The sequence below is a fragment of the Podarcis filfolensis genome (genome assembly GCF_964270895.1).
Source record: "Podarcis filfolensis genome assembly, chromosome: 4".
NCBI classification, from domain to species: Eukaryota; Metazoa; Chordata; class Lepidosauria; order Squamata; family Lacertidae; genus Podarcis; species Podarcis filfolensis.
In genome coordinates this window covers 33,311,169-33,333,597 of record NC_139607.1, presented here as the reverse complement: position 1 = coordinate 33,333,597, position 22,429 = coordinate 33,311,169, and the positions used below count along the sequence as shown (strand labels likewise).

Genomic DNA, 22,429 nt, shown 5'->3' with positions numbered 1-22,429 from the left:
GAAAGAAGGTCTATGTCCCACAAGCTCTGAAGAGACTCTCCCACTTCAGGAAAGGTGCTCTTCTGTCATTGACTGAAGTAATGTAAAGGAGTGGGGTGGGGTGGGGGTGAGGCAAAAGTAATAAATGCTTCAGAAGAGAAAGGGATGTGGATGAAGACAAACCTAAGAATCTGCTTTAGCTGTGCTTTCTCATGTCTTCTGCATGGAAAGGATCCCAATGTTTCTTTAGAAGCTGCAGAAGTGGTTTTTGGGTAGCGCGATTAGTGCGGCCACACTGGGTACCCATTGCAGGCAGCACCACAACAATGCTGTAGAATGGAGCGTGAGAGGCAGGGGGAGGGCAACATTTTAAGAGATATACAGGGAGCCGCTGAAATTTTGAGAGCCCAAATTCTGACAATGGATGTTGACAACACCACTAAACTACTACTAGTTTCTACCACAGGCACCAAACTATTCCTGCTAATATTAACACGACTAAGGGCTTCAGCATAGTTATATAAATGGGGAAAAGCTGTTGGTTGAAAATAGCTGTTACTCTGGAAAACAAAGTTTTGCAGTGTAATCTTAGGCATGTCTACACAGAAGTAATTTCCACAGCATGGATGGGACTGTTTCCTACATAAGTATGCACAGGATTGCAGCTGCAGAAACTGAAGAGTGAGATTTGATTCCTTCCTATTCTCGAGCCAAAAAACTAAGAATAAATCACGATGCTTTACACGAAATGTTGAGTCCTTGCGTTTTCAATAGGGGATTTCAAATCCCGATACAGCTTTTCTGACGCAGACATTACGGGGGTACATTGAAAGTTTTACTTTTTCTTTTCAAAAGCAGCAAATTAACACCCAAGAAGCTGCTTGCCAAAACGCAGCCCTCTAAGGAAGAAAACCTCCAGAGTTTTAATAAGCAAGCAAAAGGCGCATGCGTAGAAGAGCCTCCTTCGCCCTCTCCCTCCTCCTGGAGAATCGGGAACGGAAACCTCGCAGTACTTGCCGCGAGATGTTATGTGGACGATGGCGACCGAAAACAAACGGAAGCGCCGAAAGGTGACCATATAGGAGGAGGGAGGGCGGGGAAAAAAACCCTCTCAGCTTCTTGCCTCGCTCAGGAGGCCTGTTTGGCGATGGCGGCGGCGGCGGCAGCGACGACACCCCCAGCGCACTGGAGCCGCTTCGAGCAGGAGCAAGACGTGACGTTGCGGGAGCTGATCCGGAGGGTAACCGGCCTGAGCGGGCAAAGCAAGGAAGAGGCGGCCCACTTCCAGGCGGCGCTGAACTTCTCCTGGTCCAACTTCAGGTCCGTTACCTGGGGGGCGTGGCGTGGCTCGTGCCCAGAGCGGCGGCTGGTGGGGGGGCAGTAGGGAGACGGGAGAGGCGCGCGACCACTTTTACCTGTTACCGGTTGGAAGTCTCCGCCTTGGCCTCCCATTTACCACTTATGTGGGTTAAGGAAGGGGGGTGGAGGAGAGCCCCATCCTGGCCAGTGACCCCAGTAGAGGAATGGGTTGATGGGTGGGATCCAGGCTTAGTCACGCTTCAGAGAAGGCCCACTGGTTTCATTGGGTTTGCCGCCCCCCAAGTCTGGCTAAGACTGGATCCAGCCCCGAGTTGTTTAGTACATTTGTAGCCAACCTTCCAACATATCTCCGATGAAAATAGGGATGTCCTACTCCATAATAATAACAATAATATTCTATGGCATCCTATGACCTTTTAAAATGTGGCTCCTTTTTTCCAGGGGGGTGTTATTGGGTTGTTGTTTTTATTTTGATTATACTGTATGTACATATTGTGGTTTTATATTTCAATTTTGTTCTGTGAACCGCCCTGAGACCTCTGGGTATAGGGGGGTGTATAAATTCATTCATTCATTCCATCAGTCCATCCATCCATCCATCAGGGTACAGGGCGGTATATAAATTCATTCATTCATAAATAAAATAAAATAACTTTTATTATTTACCCCACCCAATTGACTAGGTTTCCCCAGCCACTCTGGGCAACTTGCAACACATATAAAAACATAATAAAACATGAAACGTTGAAAAAACACACATCCCTATACAGGTCTGCTTTTGAGTGTCTTCTAAAGGTTGTATAGTGACTTAGCTACTTGGCTCGCATAACTCCATACCCTCCGTTTCTCCAATGAAAGTAGGGACGTTCTAAGGAAAAGCGGAACCTTCATGGATCAAATCAGAAACTTGGATGGCTTCTGTAAATCCAGGACTGTGCCTGGAAAATAGGGGCACTTGGAGGGTCCGGTGTTATATGGTCTCGGTAGCCACTTCCAGTCACCAGTCTAGCTGCCGCATTCTGGATTAGTTGTAGTTTCCAGGTCACCTTCAAAGGTAGCCCCACGTAGAGTGCATTGCAGTAGTCCAAGGCGGGAGATAACTAGAGCATGCACCACAATACTGAGGCAATACTGAGCTAAATAGACCAATGTTCTAACTGCTTAACGCAGCTTCCTATGCTGCTGTATAAGTGCATATAGAATTTTTACTTTTCTTCTAGAAGTGGAATGTAGCTTAGTAGTAGAACATCTGATTTTTATGCACAAGATCCTAGTTGCAACCCCTGGCAACTCTAGTTAAGAATGGGAATGTCCCTTTCTGAAACCTGGGGGAATTGCTTCTGGTCATTGTAGACAATACTGACTTGGATATGCGGGGTCTGACTTTTTATAAGGCAGCTTCCTGCACTCTTAGAATTCAACTCCTATTAACTGCAGCCACCATGGTCAATGGTTAGGGATAGTGGCATTTCACTTCCAATTCATGCTTGAGAGATAGAAAATATTCAGGCTGTGAATGCCATAGCTTCTGTAGCCAAAACTCCACCACTCACTTACAAGAGAGGGGTATCAAAAGGCACAAGGTTTGCAGACATAAAAAAATCATTAGAAATTAAACACTAAGGGGGAACCCCAAAAATAAATCTATTGAGGACTGGGCATGATCACTGGTCGTGGAATGCTAACTGACAGGGGTGGGGAGAAAGGAAAAATCTGGGTGGGGTGGAATGAGCAGCAGAATGGAGTATCCTAGAAAAGGGGCTGGCTGGCTGGAATAGTCAACAGGAGTCCTCCACACTGCAACATTTTGTTGCAAGTCTTACTTGCATATTCTACAGCAAAACTTTTGAAAAATTAAACTATGTGGTGCAATAGATATTTTATTATTTTTTCTTTAGGTTTCATCAATTTCTTGATGTCAGCCAGCACAAAGTGGACAAAATAATAGAGGGGTAAGGCATTTCTATTTTTATGACATTGGATTAGTTGTTTTCTGTTGACAGATTTACTTATAAGCACTGAACTTTTTGATACAGGATTTATGAAAAGCTGATAGTTCATTCAGACCTTGTTAAAGCTGCAAGCTGGAAGAGTTTAACAGAAGAGTTTCTGAATTCTCCGCTTCCAACCACTGAAGGAACAAAGGTATGCAGTTTAGAAAACAGATTTCAGTTGTGTTGTATTCTTTCTTTCTAAATAAGGAACATACCATGGAGAATAAGTAGTCTTTATTTACAGAGTTCTTATAGTTCTAATTTCCTGTTCTAACTTAACTGTATTAACTGCTTCATAATAGATATCCTAGCTTTTATATATATAATTTACTTATTAATTTATCAACACAGCAAACATGTTGTGCTTAGCAGCATTTTAAATATCTGTACTAAGAACTTGAATTGTTCAAACAGTTGGAGGTTTACCATGAAGGCAGTAAATTCCAGTTTCAGTAATGTTTCTCTGACCAATTTGTGCAGATTAAAAGCTATTATTATGAAATACGGACTTCAGCTAATTGAAATGCACTGTTATGTAGCCTAGTGTCTTGTTTTTCATGTGATTCTGCATCGTGATCCTTTTACTGCTGTATTGAGATGTGTGATAAACTGAAGCTTTTATTTTGCATTTCTAAATATATCGTTGTACTAGAAGTCCAGTCTATTCATTTCCATAACTATTGACAAATACATTTCCTCCACTGAATTATTTGTTTGTCTTCCGTTTAAGACAGATGCCCATTATGCCATACTCTCTCTTCTGTTGTGCTTGTCTGATTCTCCTTCCAACACCAGTTATGCAGAAAAACCAAGAGAGAAAGAAGTGGGTAGGTTTTAATATATTACACGTAATTCAGGAACCAAATGGGAAAACTGGATGTTTCATCCCTTTTGAAACCTTTATATAACATGATTGTTAATCTCATGCCAATTCCTTTTTATTTGTGAGTTATTAGTATTAGATTGTCCATGTATATTGAAATATAATAATGTATAATAAATAATGTATACTATTATTTAGCATTTCCATATCTCTCTGCACTGTAGTAGTTCAGACTACTTACATAGTTGTCATATTCTTGGAAGAAATGGGATTATTTATTTATTTATTTGATTTCTTACCTGTCTGCCATTCTAAGAGGTCACTTGAGCCTTCAGTGACAATGTTGGATCCAGGAATATCCCAAAACTACAGACCTGCTTTTTTTTTAATCTAGAAAAAGAAGAATTTGATTGGAGGAAATACTTGATGGAAGGTGAAGAGTTTGACTATGGTCCTGCTTTAGAAACACCAGTAAGTAATACATAGAACTGCATTATAAAGTCACAGGATACATTGGAAAACTGGGGAACTATTTCTGCAGACCATAGTCCTCTGTAAATCTATCTGCTTTTTTTATTTTTATTATGACTTACTAAATTTCTTGATGGCCCTTCACCTGAGGATCACAGTGTGTTTTATAATATAAAAATACATAGTAACAAACAAAAACAACTCCCCCTCCTTAAAAAGAACATGGATTGTTTAATTAGCCAAAGGTCTGGGAGAAGAGGAATGTTTTTGCTTGGCACCTAAAGTACACAACGAATGTGCCAGTCGAGCCTCTCTGGGGAGAGCATTCCATTATTATGCTCCGCTCATAAGCTTTTCTGTGGCATTTGTCAGGCCAGTGTTGGAAGAAGAGTGCCAAGCTAGATAGATTTTTTAATCTAAATTAATGAGGCAGTGATTATGCTTTTAGGGTGTTTGGTGATGGAACTTGTGAAGAAAGGCATTGTTAATAGGTTGAAGGGGGATCTGATTTAGCTGTTAAGACATACGGTAATACAACAAAATGTTCATTTTATTTTGTAAAAATGCATTGTAAGTTTCCCACCTGTCTTGAATTAAAATACACTTTGTATGCTTATGTTTTACAGGAGTGGTCTGACGTAAGTGATGATGATGAAGATACTGAACCACTGAGTAGAGAAGACTCTGGCATTCAGGTGGACAGGACACCCCAAGAAGATCAGGATCAAAACAAGAAGTCATCACATGTCACATGGAAAGGTTTGTTCTTCAAGACTTGCTTCATTTGGCTAGAGTTTTTGCCTTTTGTGAAGCATATTGCTGTCATGTGCCTAATTGCTTTGAACTTTATGAAAGTTTGTATAGTTAGTATTGAAACTTGAGCTGGCAAGTCTCAATACTTCACAAAGCAGGAAAACTAGAGTTTGTGTTTTGGCAACAAACCATGATGTTTTGTGCCTCTCTTTAGTTGAACTCCATAGTAGGAGGGGCCCTCAGTTACGCTATGGCCAAATTCCCTTTTGAGAGAGTTGCTAGGCACCAAGGCACTATGAGGTTGGGTCCAGCCTACCATTGGACACTTCCCCCTCTAATATGCTCTTACCGCTACATGCTTGTATTTTGTTTTCAGGCAGTTTCATAGGAGGAGAGTTGTTAGGCTCTTGCTCAGTATAGAAGAGATGCCGTTTTTGAGTCCAGCTTCCTGGTCAACCAATAATCTTAGTGACCATGGGTCTAATTTTTTTTCCTGCTTCTGGAAACATCTGTTTCTGGTTTGTGAATTTTCAAATTGACACCTATTTCAGTTTGCCTTATTGCTCCTGAGATTTAGGATACTGTAAACTTACCGGAGATGAAACCCTGTTAAACTCAGTGGGGCATTATTCCCCATAGACATGTTAGGATTGCTCTTGTTATTTACATTATAAAGTTTTCTCTTCTATGTAAATGGAAACTGGAGTGAAATATCTTGTATGCAGGTGAACCTGATGCACGTACCTGGCTAGAGCAACATGTAGTTGCTCAATACTGGACTGGCAGAGGAGTTCGTTTTCCCCATAGTTTGCATTTTCATTCCAATTTAGCGGCTGTATGGTAAGTAGTTAATTTTGTGTTGGGAGGATATAATTTATGATCAGCAGACTGCTACATTACAATAATTTCTAAAAACCCTGTTGCAGATGCCATTGCATGCTATGAAATGCTATATTGGGTTGATTCCTGCCCTATACTCCCCTCTCTGGTTATTTTGTATATATGTGTACTATTGATAAAACTGAATTTAATATGCATGAAGAAATGCTTAGATTCCTGAAACTGTCATGAATATCTCTGATGGATTACAAAACATCTTGGGCCTGTGTTATTCTTATGTCATAATGGTGTCAGAAATGATGTATGCAGTTTGCAATTTAAGCATAGCATGCAACTCTTGAAAGGAAGTGATGCATTTAAAATATTCAAAGAGCTTTTCAAGCTAGAAACTGAGTAGTTCATATGCATTAAAAATAGAAATAAAGCAGAAATGATTCATTTGATTCCCTAAGTACATTGGATCTGCAGGAGAGGAGCAAATAAAAGGAATAATATTTGATACTGGTTACCAGCAATTTTGGTTGTAAAAAATAATGATGATTTTTCCTTCTAGGGAGCAGCACTTATATACTAGTGATCCCTTGTACATGCCGGAAGAAAAAAATATTGTTACTGAAACACAAGTCATTCGTGAAACAATTTGGTAAGTAGCAGGACTAAAGAAATTACCACTTGAAATCTGTTTAATGTTCTTTCATGGAATACTCTCAACATTCAGACTCATGTGGTTATGCTATTCCTTTACTTCAATGCCATCACTCATAATGACAATTCTGGTATTGCAATAGCTTTAGAAGGAGCAGCTTTAGAAGGAATTTAATGCTTTGCATTGCTCTTGAAATACAGCAATTCTAAATGTTATCTTAAAAGACCTTGCTACCTTTCTTGTATAAATTTAATTCATTTTAGCATGCCTCTTGTCAGTAAGAGATACAATGAAAATTGTGTTACTCAAAATCAAGCTGTTTCCCCCTCAAGCATTAACAATATGAATAACACAACTTTGAAAAATAAGCACCTTCTTAATGCAGTCTGCAAATCATTTTCTTGTGATGTACTCTGTAAAGTTGAGCCCGCTTCATGAAAAGTTAATGGAGAAAATTACCACAATTTCCCCAAACTTAATTGTGGGCTATTACAAAACTACTTATCCATGCCACCATTTCACCAACACATAGATCTAATCCAAAGGTATGTCCAAATTAGTCAAACTTGTAAGACCTAATATTTGTCTGGGGTCCTTTGGAATATATCCTATATTTTGTATATATAACGATGTTTCTGCAGTCTTAAAAAATTGTACTGTGTGTTGTACTATGTTTTGTACATGCTAAGTCAGTTCTTATTTTTACAGGCTGCTTTCAGGCGTAAAAAATCTGTTTATATTTCAACTGAATGATGGAAAGATTACTGTGAGAAATGACATCATGGTGACTCATTTGACCCACGTAAGTTCAGTGATCAATCTAGATCAGTAATCAAGGTGCAAAGAAAGCCTTATACTGGCACATGGAAGAAGGATTGCTTGCAAAAGATGATATCTTACCCTCTGAGTTTTCTATATTGGAGTGTTAATACTAAAGACGAAACGAAACCACATTTGTTTTGCAGAACTCGTTAAGATCAATGTTGGAGCGGATAGCAGCATATGGGCAAGTTGTATTTAGGCTGCAGAAGTTTATTGATGAAATAATGGGTCACAGCTCAGAAAGTGGAATACATGGAATCATTTCTACTCCCAAGAAATCGGCAGAAGCCCCATTTAGAACCTATCAAGCTTTCATGAGAGCCCTCTATAAATATTTCATAAGTTTCAAAGAGGAACTTACCGAAATTGAGAGGAGCATAATCAACAAAGGTAGTATACTTTGGATTATAGCAGAAGAGTTTCCATAAGTCTTAATCTCTTGTGAAAATATAAGATGTGAACTAATAACCACACATTATGAAACATGACTGTATTTCTGTTCTACAGATGCAACAATCACTCTTTCCATAGTCATGGATAAGTTATCACATCGATTAGCTCAGCTCAATATACTTCATAAGGTTTTTAGCACTGGAGTAGCAGAAGTACCTCCTGACACTCGCAATGTTGTAAGAGCATCTCATTTGCTCAATACCCTGTACAAAGCGATTCTTGACTACGATAACGTTGGGGAAGCCTCTGAACAAACGGTATGTAGAAGGTGTTCATCATGATTTCTGTAGGAGAAAAATAAGTTATTACTTCAGTCAACTGATGACTAGGCATAAATTATAAATACTTTAATATACAAGTGGCAGTTGTAGTGTCTTCCTATGCTCAAACAATATGTTCTGCAAAACTATAAATGTTTGTACAGCTGATTGTGATAGTTAGGATTCGAAATTCATTGTATGCCGTTTACAAAAAAGATAAAGTGCTTCCTATGTGTGCATATTGTTTTCCTTGACTATACTGTAAACACATTGGAGAGGCTATATATGCTTTACTAGTGAATTCATGAAATATTTATAAATTACCCAATAATCCTCTTTAAAATTGCAGGTATCCCTCTTGTTTTCTCTCTGGGTTGAAACAGTGAGGCCATATTTACAGACAGTGGACGAGTGGATTGTCCACGGTAACTTATTTGATCCTGCAAAAGAATTTATTATTCAGAGGTAGGGATAATGAACTTGTCTTTTGGATAGACTGGTGTTTCTTAGGGCAGAGAACACTTCCTATATGGCAGTATCTGAACCCAAAAGCAGTACTGCACATGTAAGAGACTTTCCCCCCTTGCTAACTACCAGCTTCCTGTGCAGTCATAGGGTTTCGTCTCCCTTGACCATAAGAGACTCCATGTATAAATTACAGCTGACTTGTAATCTTCATCTTCTGCAAGGCTGAGACAGACCAGGACAATTGAGTTAACGTGGGTGATTGTAATTAATAAAATGACAAGCAAGCTATATCTAGGATAAATGTTTTAATGAAAAATATTATAGCAGTGCAGCTGGGCTGTGATATGCACCTTGTATTGGAACTTAGTTTAATTTTGTGAGAATATTATTCACTGAATGTTAATTGTAGAAAGTGAGCTTGGGATTTTAAAATCATGAATATGTGGGTTGAAGGAAACTCAAAGGCATGTTTGCTACAAGTGCTTATGCTTGCAGTTCCTTTTGTTCAGTGTTCCTGCTTAAGACATTTGTAATGCCATGGCTAGTTTGTGCTTTATAACATCATTTAACTACTGTTACGTGTTAGGTAACGCCTTGGCACAGATATGTGTTGCGATATATAAGAGCCTTATCCTGTTGATCTGTAAATCCTAGTTCTAAAAACTTAGTATTTTCTCAATCAGAATGTTTGTATTACCGTTCTGAGAGTTCAAAGCTGTTTCTGTGGATTCTGAACCTTAACAAGACCCCCAAAATATTTAATCTTGTGGTTGAATGTTTATCTTTAACGTGATCACCTGCTTCAGGCTATTTTCCAGCATTGTCATGATATAAAGAATTAGGAAGTGTTATAGTTTCCTATGGAAGAACTAATGATCACATGTCTGTCTTTGCAGAAACAAAAACGTTCCAGTTAACCATAGGGATTTCTGGTATGCTACCTACACTTTGTATAGTGTGTCGGAAAAGACAGAGAATGAAGAAAAAATGAGTGATAATGCTAGTGCCAGTTCTGGCAGTGATCAGGCACCCTCAAGTAGACAGCATACCATGGTCTCTTTTCTGAAACCTGTACTAAAACAGATCATTATGGCTGGAAAGTCCATGCAGTTGTTGAAGAACTTGCAGTGCACAGATGGTTCTCCACAGCAGGCTGCATCAAGAGGTGATAAAATCCTATTTTACTGTGTAAATGTTATTATTACTCCTGGTTTTAGTGGCATGCAGCACTTCATATTTCATGTGAAAATGCAGCCCACATAGTAATGAAATAGCAATGAAAAAATAGTTTTGGCATATTGGTAGGTATTTAGCATTTCAGATATAGGTCCCTCTATTTCCTACTGAATTTTACTCCTTTAATTGTTAAAAATCAGTTATTAGACTACTGATAGATTATATTAGAATTTAAATGATTTTTCATTATTGTTAATTTTTAGCCAGCCCAGAAAATGCTATCATAACAGTGTAAAATACCAAGATAAATGCTATTTTCTGGTATCCGTTTTCTTTTTTCCTTAAAGGATGTTTTATAAACCTAACTTTTCCATTTTGTGGAGGCAAGTGTTTGTTTAAATTGCCATCACCACCTGATTGTTTTCATGTGAAACTTTTATCTTGTGAAAATATCCCAGTATGCATTGCGCAGTCAGACTTCTGTGGTTTTAATCATAAGACTCAAGTGCGCTATCAAACATGCACCAGCGGGTCTACTCTGACAGATGGACTATTGTTTCTTTATTGAACATTACTGGAGCATTAGAAGCAATAAGGAGTGTAAGTGTTATGTGTTAAATAGGCTTACAGTGTTTGAGAATCCTACCTTAAAGCACCTCCCAATTTTTTTTTCTGAACTCAGTTGAGAGATAAAAATAGTTCATTTTTTCTTTTTCTTTCTTTTTTATTGTGGCTTACAACAAACAGCTATTTCTGAGAAGTAAGTAATAACCTACCGTACATATCTCTGTCCTATTCAGATGCAGAGAGGAAGAGCTTGTACACATTATTTCTGGAGTCTGTGCAGTCACGCCTACGGCACGGGGAGGAACCTGTTCAAGATATCATTACAGAACAGCAGGCCACCAAGCAAAGTCTAATAAAGATGCAGTCTATTGCAGCAAGACACTTAGAGCTGGATGATGTCCACGATCCCTTGCTGGCTATTAATTTTGCAAGGTAATAGAAGAGATTCAAAATAATTGATTCTCCCTACTGTGTCACTGTCCAAAGTCAGATTCTACCAAGCACATATTGGGGAATTCCTGCTGTTCAGGCAGCTGGTGTGTGACTTGGAATCCAAGTTGCTGAGAGGCGGTTTGTCACACTACAGTATAGCCTTCAGAAGCCATACATCATTGCTCTTTATTGCCTTAGGCACTGGCCGCAGCAGTTGTCAGGATCTATAGTGTAAAAACACAGCAGCAAAACCTGTTGCTGATTTTAGGTAGGTATGTTCCCTCTTAGAGATACGCTGTGTCTGAGGAAGTACAGGACGAGTTGGTTAGATTGTGTGTCTGTTCTCCGGTTTGTGAGAGAATCATGAGAGTCTGGGGGTGAGGAAGAGGGGAAATAGTCACAAATTCCTGAAAAATATGAATCTGTCAAAGCCCAGTTATAATGTTGCACCTTGTAGCTTGTTTTTAATGATATGTTTTGCTTATCATGAACCCAAAGATTACTGTTCATAGAAATAAACTACTGTGGTACCTTGGTTCTTGAACGGCTTGGCTCCTGAACAAATCGGATCCTGAACACCACAAACGCGGAAGTGAGTGTTCCGGTTTGCAAACTTTTTTCAGAAGCCAAACGTCTGATGCGGCTTCCGCGGCTTTCGATTGAGTGCAGAAAGCTCCTGCAGTCAGCCTTGGTTGTCAAACCATTTCAGGAATCAAATGGACTCCTGGAATGGATTAAGTTCGAGAACCAAGGTACCACTGTATTAGAATTGGGCTGGGTTTTTTAACTGGGGGAGGGGAAAATTCTGATACGTTCCAGAAGGTCATGTAGCACCTACAGATTGTTAAGGTCTGTCCAGAGGGCTGTGAGATTGGTAAGAGGGCCCAATCTGCAAATGCAGGTTTCATCCTACAGTGAAATTTTGTACTAGTAGGTGCTGGTGACAGGTTTCTAGATGCCAGCATGTGTTGCTGTAGAAGTTGCAAGGCCCACAGAAGCTAGAAAATATGCCAAATACATTTTGTCTCTCTCCTCCCCACAATTCACAGTATTCCAGACAGAATCCTGCTATAGAGCTAGAAACCCTGTGGCAAACTGTCTCCCAGCTTTGGAGTGGAACTTCATGGGATTTCTACAGCAGATTTTGCTCATCGCAAACAGCTCTAGTATTAAAAGAAGATTCTTAAGACATTTTATGTCAAGTATTATTATTATTATTATTATTATTATTATTATTATATTTTATTTTGTAGGTTGTATTTGGAACAAGGCAGTTTTCATGAGACGCTTACTGGTGATGATGTTTGCGTGGATAGATCATCCGAATCAGTTACGTGCCAGACATTTGAGCTGACATTGAGGTCATGTCTTTATCCTCACATAGACAAACAGTATCTGGAGTGCTGTGGAAACTTAATGCAAACGTTGAAGAAAGATTATAGGTAAGAATTAAAATACTTATGCACTGATGACTTTATTAGTTCTTGTAATATGCTTAAGGCAGTAGTAGAGACCTGGATCGGATTTCCAGTCATTAGTGATTGATACTACTTCACTCACTCAGCTTAGGGACCCAGTCTTTCTTATGGAGGAAGCATCTGGGTCACTCTTGTTGCAAAAGGGGCGACAGCAGAGTGAGGCAAAAGTATCACAGAATTCAACAGTAGAAAGGGTGGGTACATGGTTGACAGAAAAAGTTACCGTAATGCTCTGACAGAAGAATGTTGGCAAGCACAGTGATACAGTGAAAATAGAGTTTAAGGCAAGATGCAGCTTTCTTACTACAGGAGTTGGGTCTTCTGAGCCATGAAGTTTGCTAGTATTTGTATATAATAATAAAAAAGTAAATTTTTTTGAGCTCAGTGTCCTTAATGGTTCACATTTGGAAGGTTTCCTAGCATAGCTTAAGTATTAAAAGTATGATGAAGTGAAATTTGAATAAATGTGTGTTTTTGTTTCTTAGGCTGGTAGAGTACTTGCAGGCTATGAGAAACTTTTTCTTGCTTGAGGCTGGTGATACTATGTATGACTTCTATACATCCATTTTTGATAAAATAAGAGAGAAAGACACATGGCAGAGCGAACCATTCCTCAATGTCCAGCTCCAAGAGGCAGTTGGACAGCGTTATCCAGAGGATAGTTTAAGGTAATAAGCATGCAAAATATATGTACAGTATACATTTGGGCGGGAGGAGAGAGCCTGGTATGACTAGGAAAAGATTAAGAAAAAGTGTTTATTTGGCTGTATTTGGAGAGTAAATGATACCTTGTACATCTTGCTAACCATGGCACTTGAAATATAGCCTTTCCCCCCATAATTTGGAAAAGCCAAGGCTGTTTAAAAGACCTACATTTTATTGCTGCATTTGTATTCTACCCAGTTTGAGAGTATTAAGGTTTCTCTGTCTTATTTAGACTGTAGCTATTTCTGTCAGCATAGATACCTAATATCCTTTTACAAAGTTTGCAGCGGAAGTAATTGTAGCTGTGTTGATTTTATCTGATTTTGCATTTGTTTCGTTTGCCTAGTAGTTGCCTAGCTCCCAGAGCAAAACAGTGGTAACGAGTATATGTTTCTGTATGCAGGTTGTCTATATTGTGTGAAAATATAGATATAGCAAAGAAGAAGCTTCCTGTTCATACCTTGGATGGCTTAATATTGAGCTACAAGGTAATACTAGTTTAAATTAAAGAACTGAAATACAATAATGGTTTAATTATAAGGTAATATATAGATTGGGGGGAAATGAAATAATGTTTTCAATAATGTTTTCCCTCCTTAGGTCCCCTGGCCCGTGGATATAGTTATAAGTGTGGAGTGTCAAAAAATCTATAACCAAGTGTTTCTTCTATTGTTACAAATAAAGTGGGCCAAATATAGTCTGGATGTATTACGATTTCATGGTAAGGTAATTCATGGACACTTCTTTTATTCTGTATAACTGAAACTATAACACTAATAATTGGTGAACTGTAGTTACACTGCTTCCAGCTTCTGGAAGAGCACAATACTTTCTGGGAAGATAGGGCAAAGGACAAAAAAGAATGTAAAAGGTAAAGGAACCCCTGACCGTTAGGTCCAGTCGCGGATGACTGGGGTTGCAGCGCTCATCTCGCTTTACTGGCTGAGGGAGCCGGCATACAGCTTCCAGGTCATGTGGCCAGCATGACTAAGCCGCTTCTGGCAAACCAGAGCATGTAAAGGGAAGGAATTATGGAAAAGAAGGTATTGTGGCAAAGTATAAGTAGATAGTGGCTGGTTATCAGAAGGACAAGTGGGAGCTGTCACAAGATGTTGCAGTGTACCATGTACCTGTTTAGGATTCTTGTCAGCCATGACCTTTTTGAGAAGACTCCATTTCATTCTCACTCTCCAACAGTCAGTGAGCACTCCATGCCCACTGAACATTCTCACTTCTCATTCGACTTAGTGTGGGGGGTAGGTGGGGAAATTGCCACTTTTACGGTTTTCCGCTAAAGTTTTTTGTACTCCTGCAAAACTTGGTGTACTGTGGAGTTGCTGATATCTCCTTGAGCCTCCTTTCACCCTTCTCTTGTGTGTGAATGTTGTCATTTTGCTTACATAAATCATTCTCCAACTGTGAATTCTTCACTGTTTGTTTATAAAAAGAGCAAGCAGATTGCTTTGAACTATATCTGATCTGGAGTAGATGTGGTTAGCTGTTTATCTGCAATACAGAGCTGTGTGTGCTCTGCCAGAAATAGTCTGTACTGAGAAAAACTGAATTTTGTCACTTGACTCGGTACCCAAATTGTTCTTTGTGCAAAAAGAATATTGTGGCACTTTTTTACAAAAACGTACCACAAGACCCTTCATTCAGTTTTACTTCAACAGACTGTTAGTGTCAGGGCTGGTTCTGTTAGGTTATGCAAGTTTGCCTTTTTGTGTACCTTCTGTAGTTTATTCTGTATAGTCATAGGAACTAGCAGGCAGGGCACTAAAGTTCTTTGGTTTTTTTCAACTCAAACAAAAATTCAAGCCGTAGGAAACTCCCTACCTCTTTTCTTCATGAAATCCTATAAAGCTTAATGCTTTATTTTTGCATTTCTTGATTTTATAAAATGTTGTATAGCTTACTTATAATAAAAATGTATCTTGATACTTGGTTTTAACTCTTCCCTGTTTATAGTGATTTTACTAAAATGTGGATCCTGTGCTTTTGATTGATGTCCTGATTTATGTTTGTTGTCTTTACATCAAAGAAACCCTGCCCTCTGCTGTTTGAACAGTTTATTGGCATCAGTAGATTTTTTTTCTACTGAAGAATTTAAGGGCACCTGAACTGTTCAGATGCTGATGATGGCAGAATTGTAGTTGCGGTCGTGCCATTTCCTGTAATATCTTATTCTGTTGTCTTTAACTCTTTTAAGAACTAGTCAGGGCTGCAGAAAAGCCCCAGAACAAAGGAGGAGCTGTACTTGAACAAGAGACATTTCTTCACTTTGGATCACAGTTGGAGCCCATTAAGCAACAAACTCATCGGATGTTCCTTTTGAGGATGAAACTAATGCATTTTGTTAACAGCCTGCATAACTACATCATGACTAGAGTATGTGATGCATTATAATTTCATTAATAATATACTACTTTCCTTAACAGTCCAGGATGACTTCTGACATATGTACAGATAGTTTGACCTTCACTTTGTATGGCAGAAGTACATCTCGTTCATTTAGGTTTTAGCTAATTTCTTGAATATGCTTAAAATAGCAGTGGCTGTTCAGATGCTGAATAACCCAATTCTACTAAGTCACAATGCTTTTGGAACATGTGATAGATCCTTCCATATTACTGTATTCTTGCCAGAACTCTTAATTCTGTGTACTGCAAACAGAAGCCCTTTGTAGAACATAAAATGTTTAATAGCCAGCTCAGCTTGTGATCTTGAAGAAAAATTAGAGGTGTAAAACATTGTTCATAGAAGTGTGCTAAAGACAACATTTAAGCATAAAGTTTAATCACTATTTATGCACTCTGTTTTTTCTAAAGATTCTTCATAGTACAGGTTTAGAATTTCAACATCAAGTAGAAGAAGCCAAAGATTTAGACCAGCTGATTAAAATTCATTACAGATACCTTTCTACAATCCATGATCGCTGCCTGCTGAGAGAAAAGGTACATCAAGTTAGACTACTATGGTGTATTTAGTTTACACAGCAAATATCTATAACACTTGCACTCTATTCAGGGGTTTTATATCATATATAACTACTATAGAAAAAAATTATCTGTTGGGTCATTGTGAGGGTGAGCAGAGCTCCTTACCCTTCTTAAAATAGCATTTTCATTGTTTGTCTAGAAGACTTTAGAATATTTTATTTGCCCAATATTTTTATTTAATTGTTTGCATAAATTGTTTAAACACCTATCTGAACCTTTATTATATTTACAAAAGCTTTTGAAACAACTGTTTCAAAACATTGTGAAGACTTCATTCAAAATTGATAGAGGGTGTATGTTCTCTATCAGTAGGTAGAAGAGGAAAGACTATAATGATTCTGCAGTGCTATACTGCTGTGGATGTCAGGATCAAAGCCTGGGGGTAGGGCTTAAACTTGTGGAGGTGTGTGCTAAGCTGAATGGAAGCAGTTCCTCCTTCTCAACCACTCAAACTCCTAGCCTTGCCTGACTAGGAGTTAGCATTTACATCCTGCTATTTTGCTGCCAGAGAGCCATGGGGACAGGACACATGCACAACCCTCAGCCCACGCTCGTTTTGGGTGGATAGCTTTTACATTGGGTAGAGCAGTGGAACCGCTTGGGAGAGCTGGAAAAAATGGAAAATGCACTAGGGAAGTGGAACTGTCTTGAACTTCACTATGGAACTATGATCACAGCTGCTACTTTTAAAATGTCATTTACAGGTTAGTTTTGTGAAAGAAGCTATAATGAAAGTCCTGAACCTAGTACTGATGTTTGCAGACCGTTGGCAAGCTGGTTTGGGAGCTTGGAAGTAAGCACACGCAAAATAATTTGGATTGTAATAATTTCACTGCATTAGGCTTTTAAATGACATTAATCCCTTACATGAAGCATTGGCTAGGATGCAGTGGAACAGGCAAGAGACTAATCACGTGACCAAGAATGAAATGGATTTAAGATAGATCTTATCAGCTCTGGGCACACGTTGCCTTGAAATCAGCATGCTTTTTAAAGATAAGGTTGTAAATCATACATTCATAAAATAAATTATAACTTTTAGATGCTTAACAGTAGAAAGAATTAAGTTAACGTGGCCCTTTATCCTTTGGTGTAAGTACCAAACCGGATCAGTATGGTCTGAATATTTTTTCCTTGATTGATGCTACTGGGAAATATTGAATGCATTGAAGTTTTGTTTGAAGTGCTTTTATGGTGTGAGAATCATGAGTTTCGCAGCCAGTGACTTAATTTGATCTTTTGAAGATGCAAAGCTATTTTTAAAAGGGGTTACAACAGTTGTGTTGTGTAGACCCCTATATATATTTTTTCTTTCAAACAGCTTGATATCTGGATATATTTTCTGCATATTCATGCATCTTTTTTAGAGTAAAGAACAATAATGAGGAAAAACTAGTATAGAGGCCACATCCAAGAACAAACCCTTCCATTTGCTAGGTACCTGTGCATTTACAATAAAAATGTTTGCTAGGACCTTCTAATGTCATAATGATTTGGGTTTAATCCAGTTTGATTTTTCCTGATTTCCACCAAAAGCCCCTGAAAAATAGCTCCAGTAGTTGGGGAACCCGCCCCCCCAGAATAGCATGGAAGGCGGTGTGATGGGTGCAGGTAGAAGTGAAAATAGCCTACCAAAAAGAGGAACCCTTTTTGTTTTCAAAAGTAGTTTTATTATATGTTTTATTACCACTTTATTTTTGTCTACTTAAAATATTCTGTCCTGTTCTCAGGATGGAATCAATAACGAAGATGGAATCTGACTTTAAAAACTGCCACATGTTTCTTGTGACAGTACTGAATAAAGCAGTCTGCAGAGGTTCCTTCCCGCATTGTAAGTATTTAGAAAATGAAGGTAAAATTTGATTTTTCATACCGTTAGGCATTTACTGCACAGTGCATTGCTCTGCTTTCTTAGCGCTTTCAGTCTCTAATAATTTTAAAGCATAGTTATCTGCTGATAATTATAGGGGGAGGTTTTGGTGTGTATTAACAAGGATTCTTTAGAAATCTATGTAATTCATAACCAGTTTGTTCAACATGCTATTTTTCTTCTCTCCTGAAACAGTGCAAAATGCAAATGCCAGACATTAATATATTTCATTTTGTGTTTTGGTTCACAGTGGAATCTTTAGCCTTGTCACTCATGGCTGGAATGGAACAAAGTTAGTAAAATGCAGATGTAGTAAAACTACTCAAACGCCTGCAACATCTTCTGTGTAACATTGTAGTCATCCAATGCTGATTGCTTGCATGAAGTATATTTTGAACTGTGTGGCAGGGTTTTCATTTTGAGTGATCCCAGGACTGCAGTATTATTTTTAGGATGTACATATTTGCGCTTGAAACTGTAAAAACAACAACACGTTCATCTGTAAATAAAACATTGATTGCAATTATTTATACAGAATACCATTTATTTTATATATTAGGAAATATTTAATCAGATCAGGTCATTCTTTTGTTTTCCTCTGTGAGGAACAGTTACCAAAATGCATACTGTATAGCAAAATTTTTTAAAGAATTTCTGTGAACTTTGCTCCTGTGCATAGCTTGCAGGCTGTCCCTGAATGCAGTGGCAGAAATGTTTTATTCAGAAACATTTATTTATTTAATAAGCATACCACCCTTCATCTGAAGATCACAGAGTGGTTCACAATGCAAAATGAGAATGCAAAATACATAATAAAACAAAAACAAACCAATAACCCCCTCCCACAAACACATATAAAAGGCCATAGAATGTTTCATCAACCAAAGGCCTGGTTATAGAGAAACATCTTCACCTGGTGCCTAAAGATATGTGATGAAGGCACGAGGCGAGCCTTCCTGGGAAGAGCTTTCCACAAACAGAGCCATTGGATGCCTTCCTTTTCCCAAGATAAATTGTCACATGCTCTCAAAATATAAAATGTCACCTGCAACTGAAATCCCAGCAGTTGTAGTGCCTATGGCAAATGGTACTATTTTGTTGAATTGTTTTTTTCATGGAAATGAATAGCACAAGTACAGGTGAAACTGAGAAAATTAGAATATTGTGGAAAAGTTCGTTTATTTCAGTAATTCAACTTAAAAGGTGAAACTAATATATGAGATAGACTCATATATAAATGTTGTTTGGGATGCAAGTACAGCTGATTTGGCTCCCCAAATCAACACAGACTATGGAAACTTCATATTGGACTTCAAGCATCTGGCACTGTGTGCCTCCCCATTCTTCCTCCAGACTCTGGGTCCCTGGTTTCCAAATGAGATGCAAAAGCTGCTCTCATCAGAAAAGAGATTTTGGGAGCCATGTCATCAGCTGGTGTTGGTCCACTGTGCTTCATTAAGTCCAGGGTCAACGTAGCCATCTACCAGGAGATTTTGGAGCACTTCAGGCTTCCTTCCACAGACGAGCTTTATGGGGATGCTGATTTCATTTTCCAGCAGGACTTTGTCACCTGCCCACACTGTCAAAAGTACCAAAACCTGGTTCAGTGCCCATGGGATTACTGTGCTTGATTGGCCAGCAAACCCGCCTGACCTGAACCCCATAGAGAATCTATGGGGCATTGCCAAGAGAAAGATGAGAGACATGAGACCGAGCAATGTAGAAGAGCTGAAGGCTGCTATTGAAGCTTCCTGGTCTTCCATAACACCTCAGCAGTGTCACAGGCTGACAGCATCCATGCCACGCCGCATTGAGGCAGTAATTGATGCAAAAGGGGCCCAAACCAAGTACTGAGTACATGTGCATGCTTCTACTTCTCAGAGGTCCAATATTGCTCTATTTGCAGTCCTTGTTTTGCTGATTTCATTTAATATTTTAATTTTCTGAGATTGTTAATTTGGGGTTTTCATCAGCTGTATGCCATAAACATCACAATTATAACAAATAAAGGCTTGACATATCTCACTTTGCATGTCATGAGTCTATCTCATATATTAGTTTCACCTTTTAAGTTGAATTACTGAAATAAATCAACTGTTCCACAATTTTCTAATTTTCCAAGTTTCACCTGTAAGGCACTTTATGCCACCATTAACTTACTGCACATCACAACATTCTAACATTTGTTTTGGCATTCCTAGCAGCTTCAAAATGTTCATTTTTAAGCTTTGTAATCTTAACTGCTAGCAACATTACTGGTGCATTAGGATGGACTATGTTTGCATTATCTGCTTACATAATGTGTAAGGATAATACTTCCTTCTCTATACTGCTAATGCATTTCTAGTGTAACTGCCTTTTATGAAACCTGATAGCAAGTGATTTGATTCTGGAAGGAATTTCATGGGAAATATATCATGAAGATTGTAGAAGATTGTGTAACTCGACCTTCACATGACCATAAATATATTACTGTCTGAAAACTGGCTGTTGTAACTTGCTGCTTTTATAAGGTACCGGTAGTTTCCCTTTTATATTGTGGGGTGTGTGTGTGAAGCTTTTGGTTAATTCCTTATTAAGGCAACACCAAGCTTGCTAAAAAAAAAAAAAAAATAGACACTGTGCCTCTTACTATAGTTGAAAACACAACTGTTTACCAACTTTAGTAAGTACTATTTATTTTATTTATGTGCTACAGGGATTGCCCGCAGTGGCTCTTGTATATTTTCTTTAAAAAAAAAAATTTTTAATGGCAGCCATGCCCTTCACCTGTGGAAAGGCTTTTTTTAAAAAAACTTTGAGGAGGGGGATGCTCAAGTATTTGTGTGTGTGTGTGTGTGTGTGTGTGTGTGTGTGTGTGTGAGAGAGAGAGAGAGAGAGAGAGAGAGAGAGAGAGAGAGATGCATGTTGAAACACAGAGAGAAAGACTTCTGGTCTGTTTGTATTTGTGGTCTGTGACAGAGATACACCTGGGCAGAGAGAGTGAAATATGTATGTGTGGCTTGAATGTGAGAAGTGCATGAGTGTGTGTGAGAAGACATGTGGTTTGACCCACTTGAATATTTGTTGTGGTACTGGGAATTTCTTTCTGTTACTATTAGACAGTAACAGCATTATCTGGGTAGGAATTAATATTATGTGATCTGCATAATTAGGAGCAGCAAGACATAGGTGACTTCCCATGACAATCATGAGGTTGTCTGGAGGTGGGAAGAATACTGTACTATTACTAATTTTGTGTGAAGCCATCCCCACGGAGTCATGTTGTGTTATGCCATTTCCTTCTTTCTCACAACAACCATTTTGTATTATGTTATACCTTCATACCAACTACTTTGTGAGTGGCAGCCACAACACTTTCTCAAAATGTGCCCACTGGCTCAGTAAGATTGACAATTTGTAAAACAGAATATTTAACCTGGTTTTTATTAAGATTTCAAAATAATGAAAGCTTCTAATAATCCCAGTAAACAACCAAATCAGTATAATGAACAAAGCAAGAATGGACAACATGGAAACAGGTATTCTCTTGAAGAAAACAGTCTTCAGCAGTCATTAGAAGTAGAACGGGGCTAAATATGCTTCATTTAGACTGGTTTGCCTGCTCCATTCAGAAATTCTATAGAAGATCAGAACAGGATCAGGATGTCTTTAGAATATTTTAACTTGTGTGTGTGTGTCTCCTTCAGAAGCCCCTTTTAGGGATTTGATATCCAAAGCCTTGAAGTGGAGCTGGAAAGAAATGAGTCTGTACATTATGTTCTAAAATAGGTGAAATATGAGAGAACTAGTCTCCACTTCTCAAGAAGCATGTTGTTGATTACTGCACTAGCTGATGCTTCTGAACCATTTCCAAAGGCACCCAGAAAAGGAATGACTGGCCAGGTTTCTTCCAGCAACCTGGGGACTGTGTATCACAGTTTTAGGGATATAAATGCTTACGTGGAAAGAATATTATACGGAACAGTGCTAACAATGTGGCTTCATTTGGGGGGTGGGGTGAGCACACAACTTTTAAATCATGGATTATATAAAATCATGTGGCTGGCCTTTTTTTAAAAAAACGTTCCTTCTGAATGGGATACAGCTGATGATGCTGTATTGTAGCTGATTATTTAAAAGCTGTTTCACATTTCAGACCTTACAGAGCATGTCCACTCTGTGGTGCTGGAGAGTTTGGATGTGACCCTTTGGCCACCAAAATTGTGGGTGGGCTGAAGCTACTGCAGTAGGACCCAGAGGACACTCCTCTCCCAAACCCAAGTGTTTCTGGGGTGAGGTAGGGAAAGGCAGAACTGGGCATGGAAGGGATTTGCTGAGCTGAAAACCAGTCCAGCTACTACCAGTGAGCCTCACCAAGCCCTTTTGCAACC

The 22,429-nt window shown here is 38.7% G+C and overlaps 1 protein-coding gene across 2 annotated transcripts; it reads left to right on the top strand.

Annotated features, from left to right (window-relative positions):
* The first annotated feature begins 444 nt into the window (after window positions 1–444).
* On the top strand, window positions 445–20,539 carry TUBGCP5 (tubulin gamma complex component 5). 2 transcript variants are annotated; one of them, XM_083610559.1, is made up of 24 exons: window positions 445–1,299; window positions 3,198–3,251; window positions 3,336–3,444; window positions 4,024–4,120; window positions 4,511–4,587; window positions 5,214–5,346; window positions 6,066–6,180; window positions 6,734–6,823; window positions 7,535–7,628; window positions 7,792–8,038; window positions 8,156–8,358; window positions 8,711–8,826; window positions 9,726–9,994; window positions 10,806–11,004; window positions 12,258–12,446; window positions 12,968–13,150; window positions 13,591–13,675; window positions 13,788–13,908; window positions 15,397–15,575; window positions 16,016–16,141; window positions 16,891–16,979; window positions 17,917–18,017; window positions 18,307–19,195; window positions 20,192–20,539. In XM_083610559.1, exons 1-23 carry the CDS (start codon window positions 1,127–1,129, stop codon window positions 18,351–18,353), a joined length of 3,096 nt encoding a protein of 1,031 aa, XP_083466685.1. In that variant the 5' UTR covers window positions 445–1,126; the 3' UTR covers window positions 18,354–19,195; window positions 20,192–20,539. The 2 variants fall into 2 exon arrangements, with proteins under 2 accessions (XP_083466685.1, XP_083466686.1); XM_083610560.1 differs by having other exon boundaries at window positions 455–1,299; window positions 4,028–4,120.
* The last annotated feature ends 1,890 nt before the right edge of the window (window positions 20,540–22,429 follow it).

Bases quoted from the DNA above. Each gene is read 5' to 3' on its own strand.
- TUBGCP5 (XM_083610559.1), top strand. From the start codon at position 1,127: ATGGCGGCGGCGGCGGCAGCGACGACACCCCCAGCGCACTGGAGCCGC. The intron at 8,039-8,155 runs GTAGTATACTTT...TCTGTTCTACAG, and splicing joins GAGGAGCATAATCAACAAAG to ATGCAACAATCACTCTTTCC. The intron at 9,995-10,805 runs GTGATAAAATCC...TGTCCTATTCAG, and splicing joins ACAGCAGGCTGCATCAAGAG to ATGCAGAGAGGAAGAGCTTG.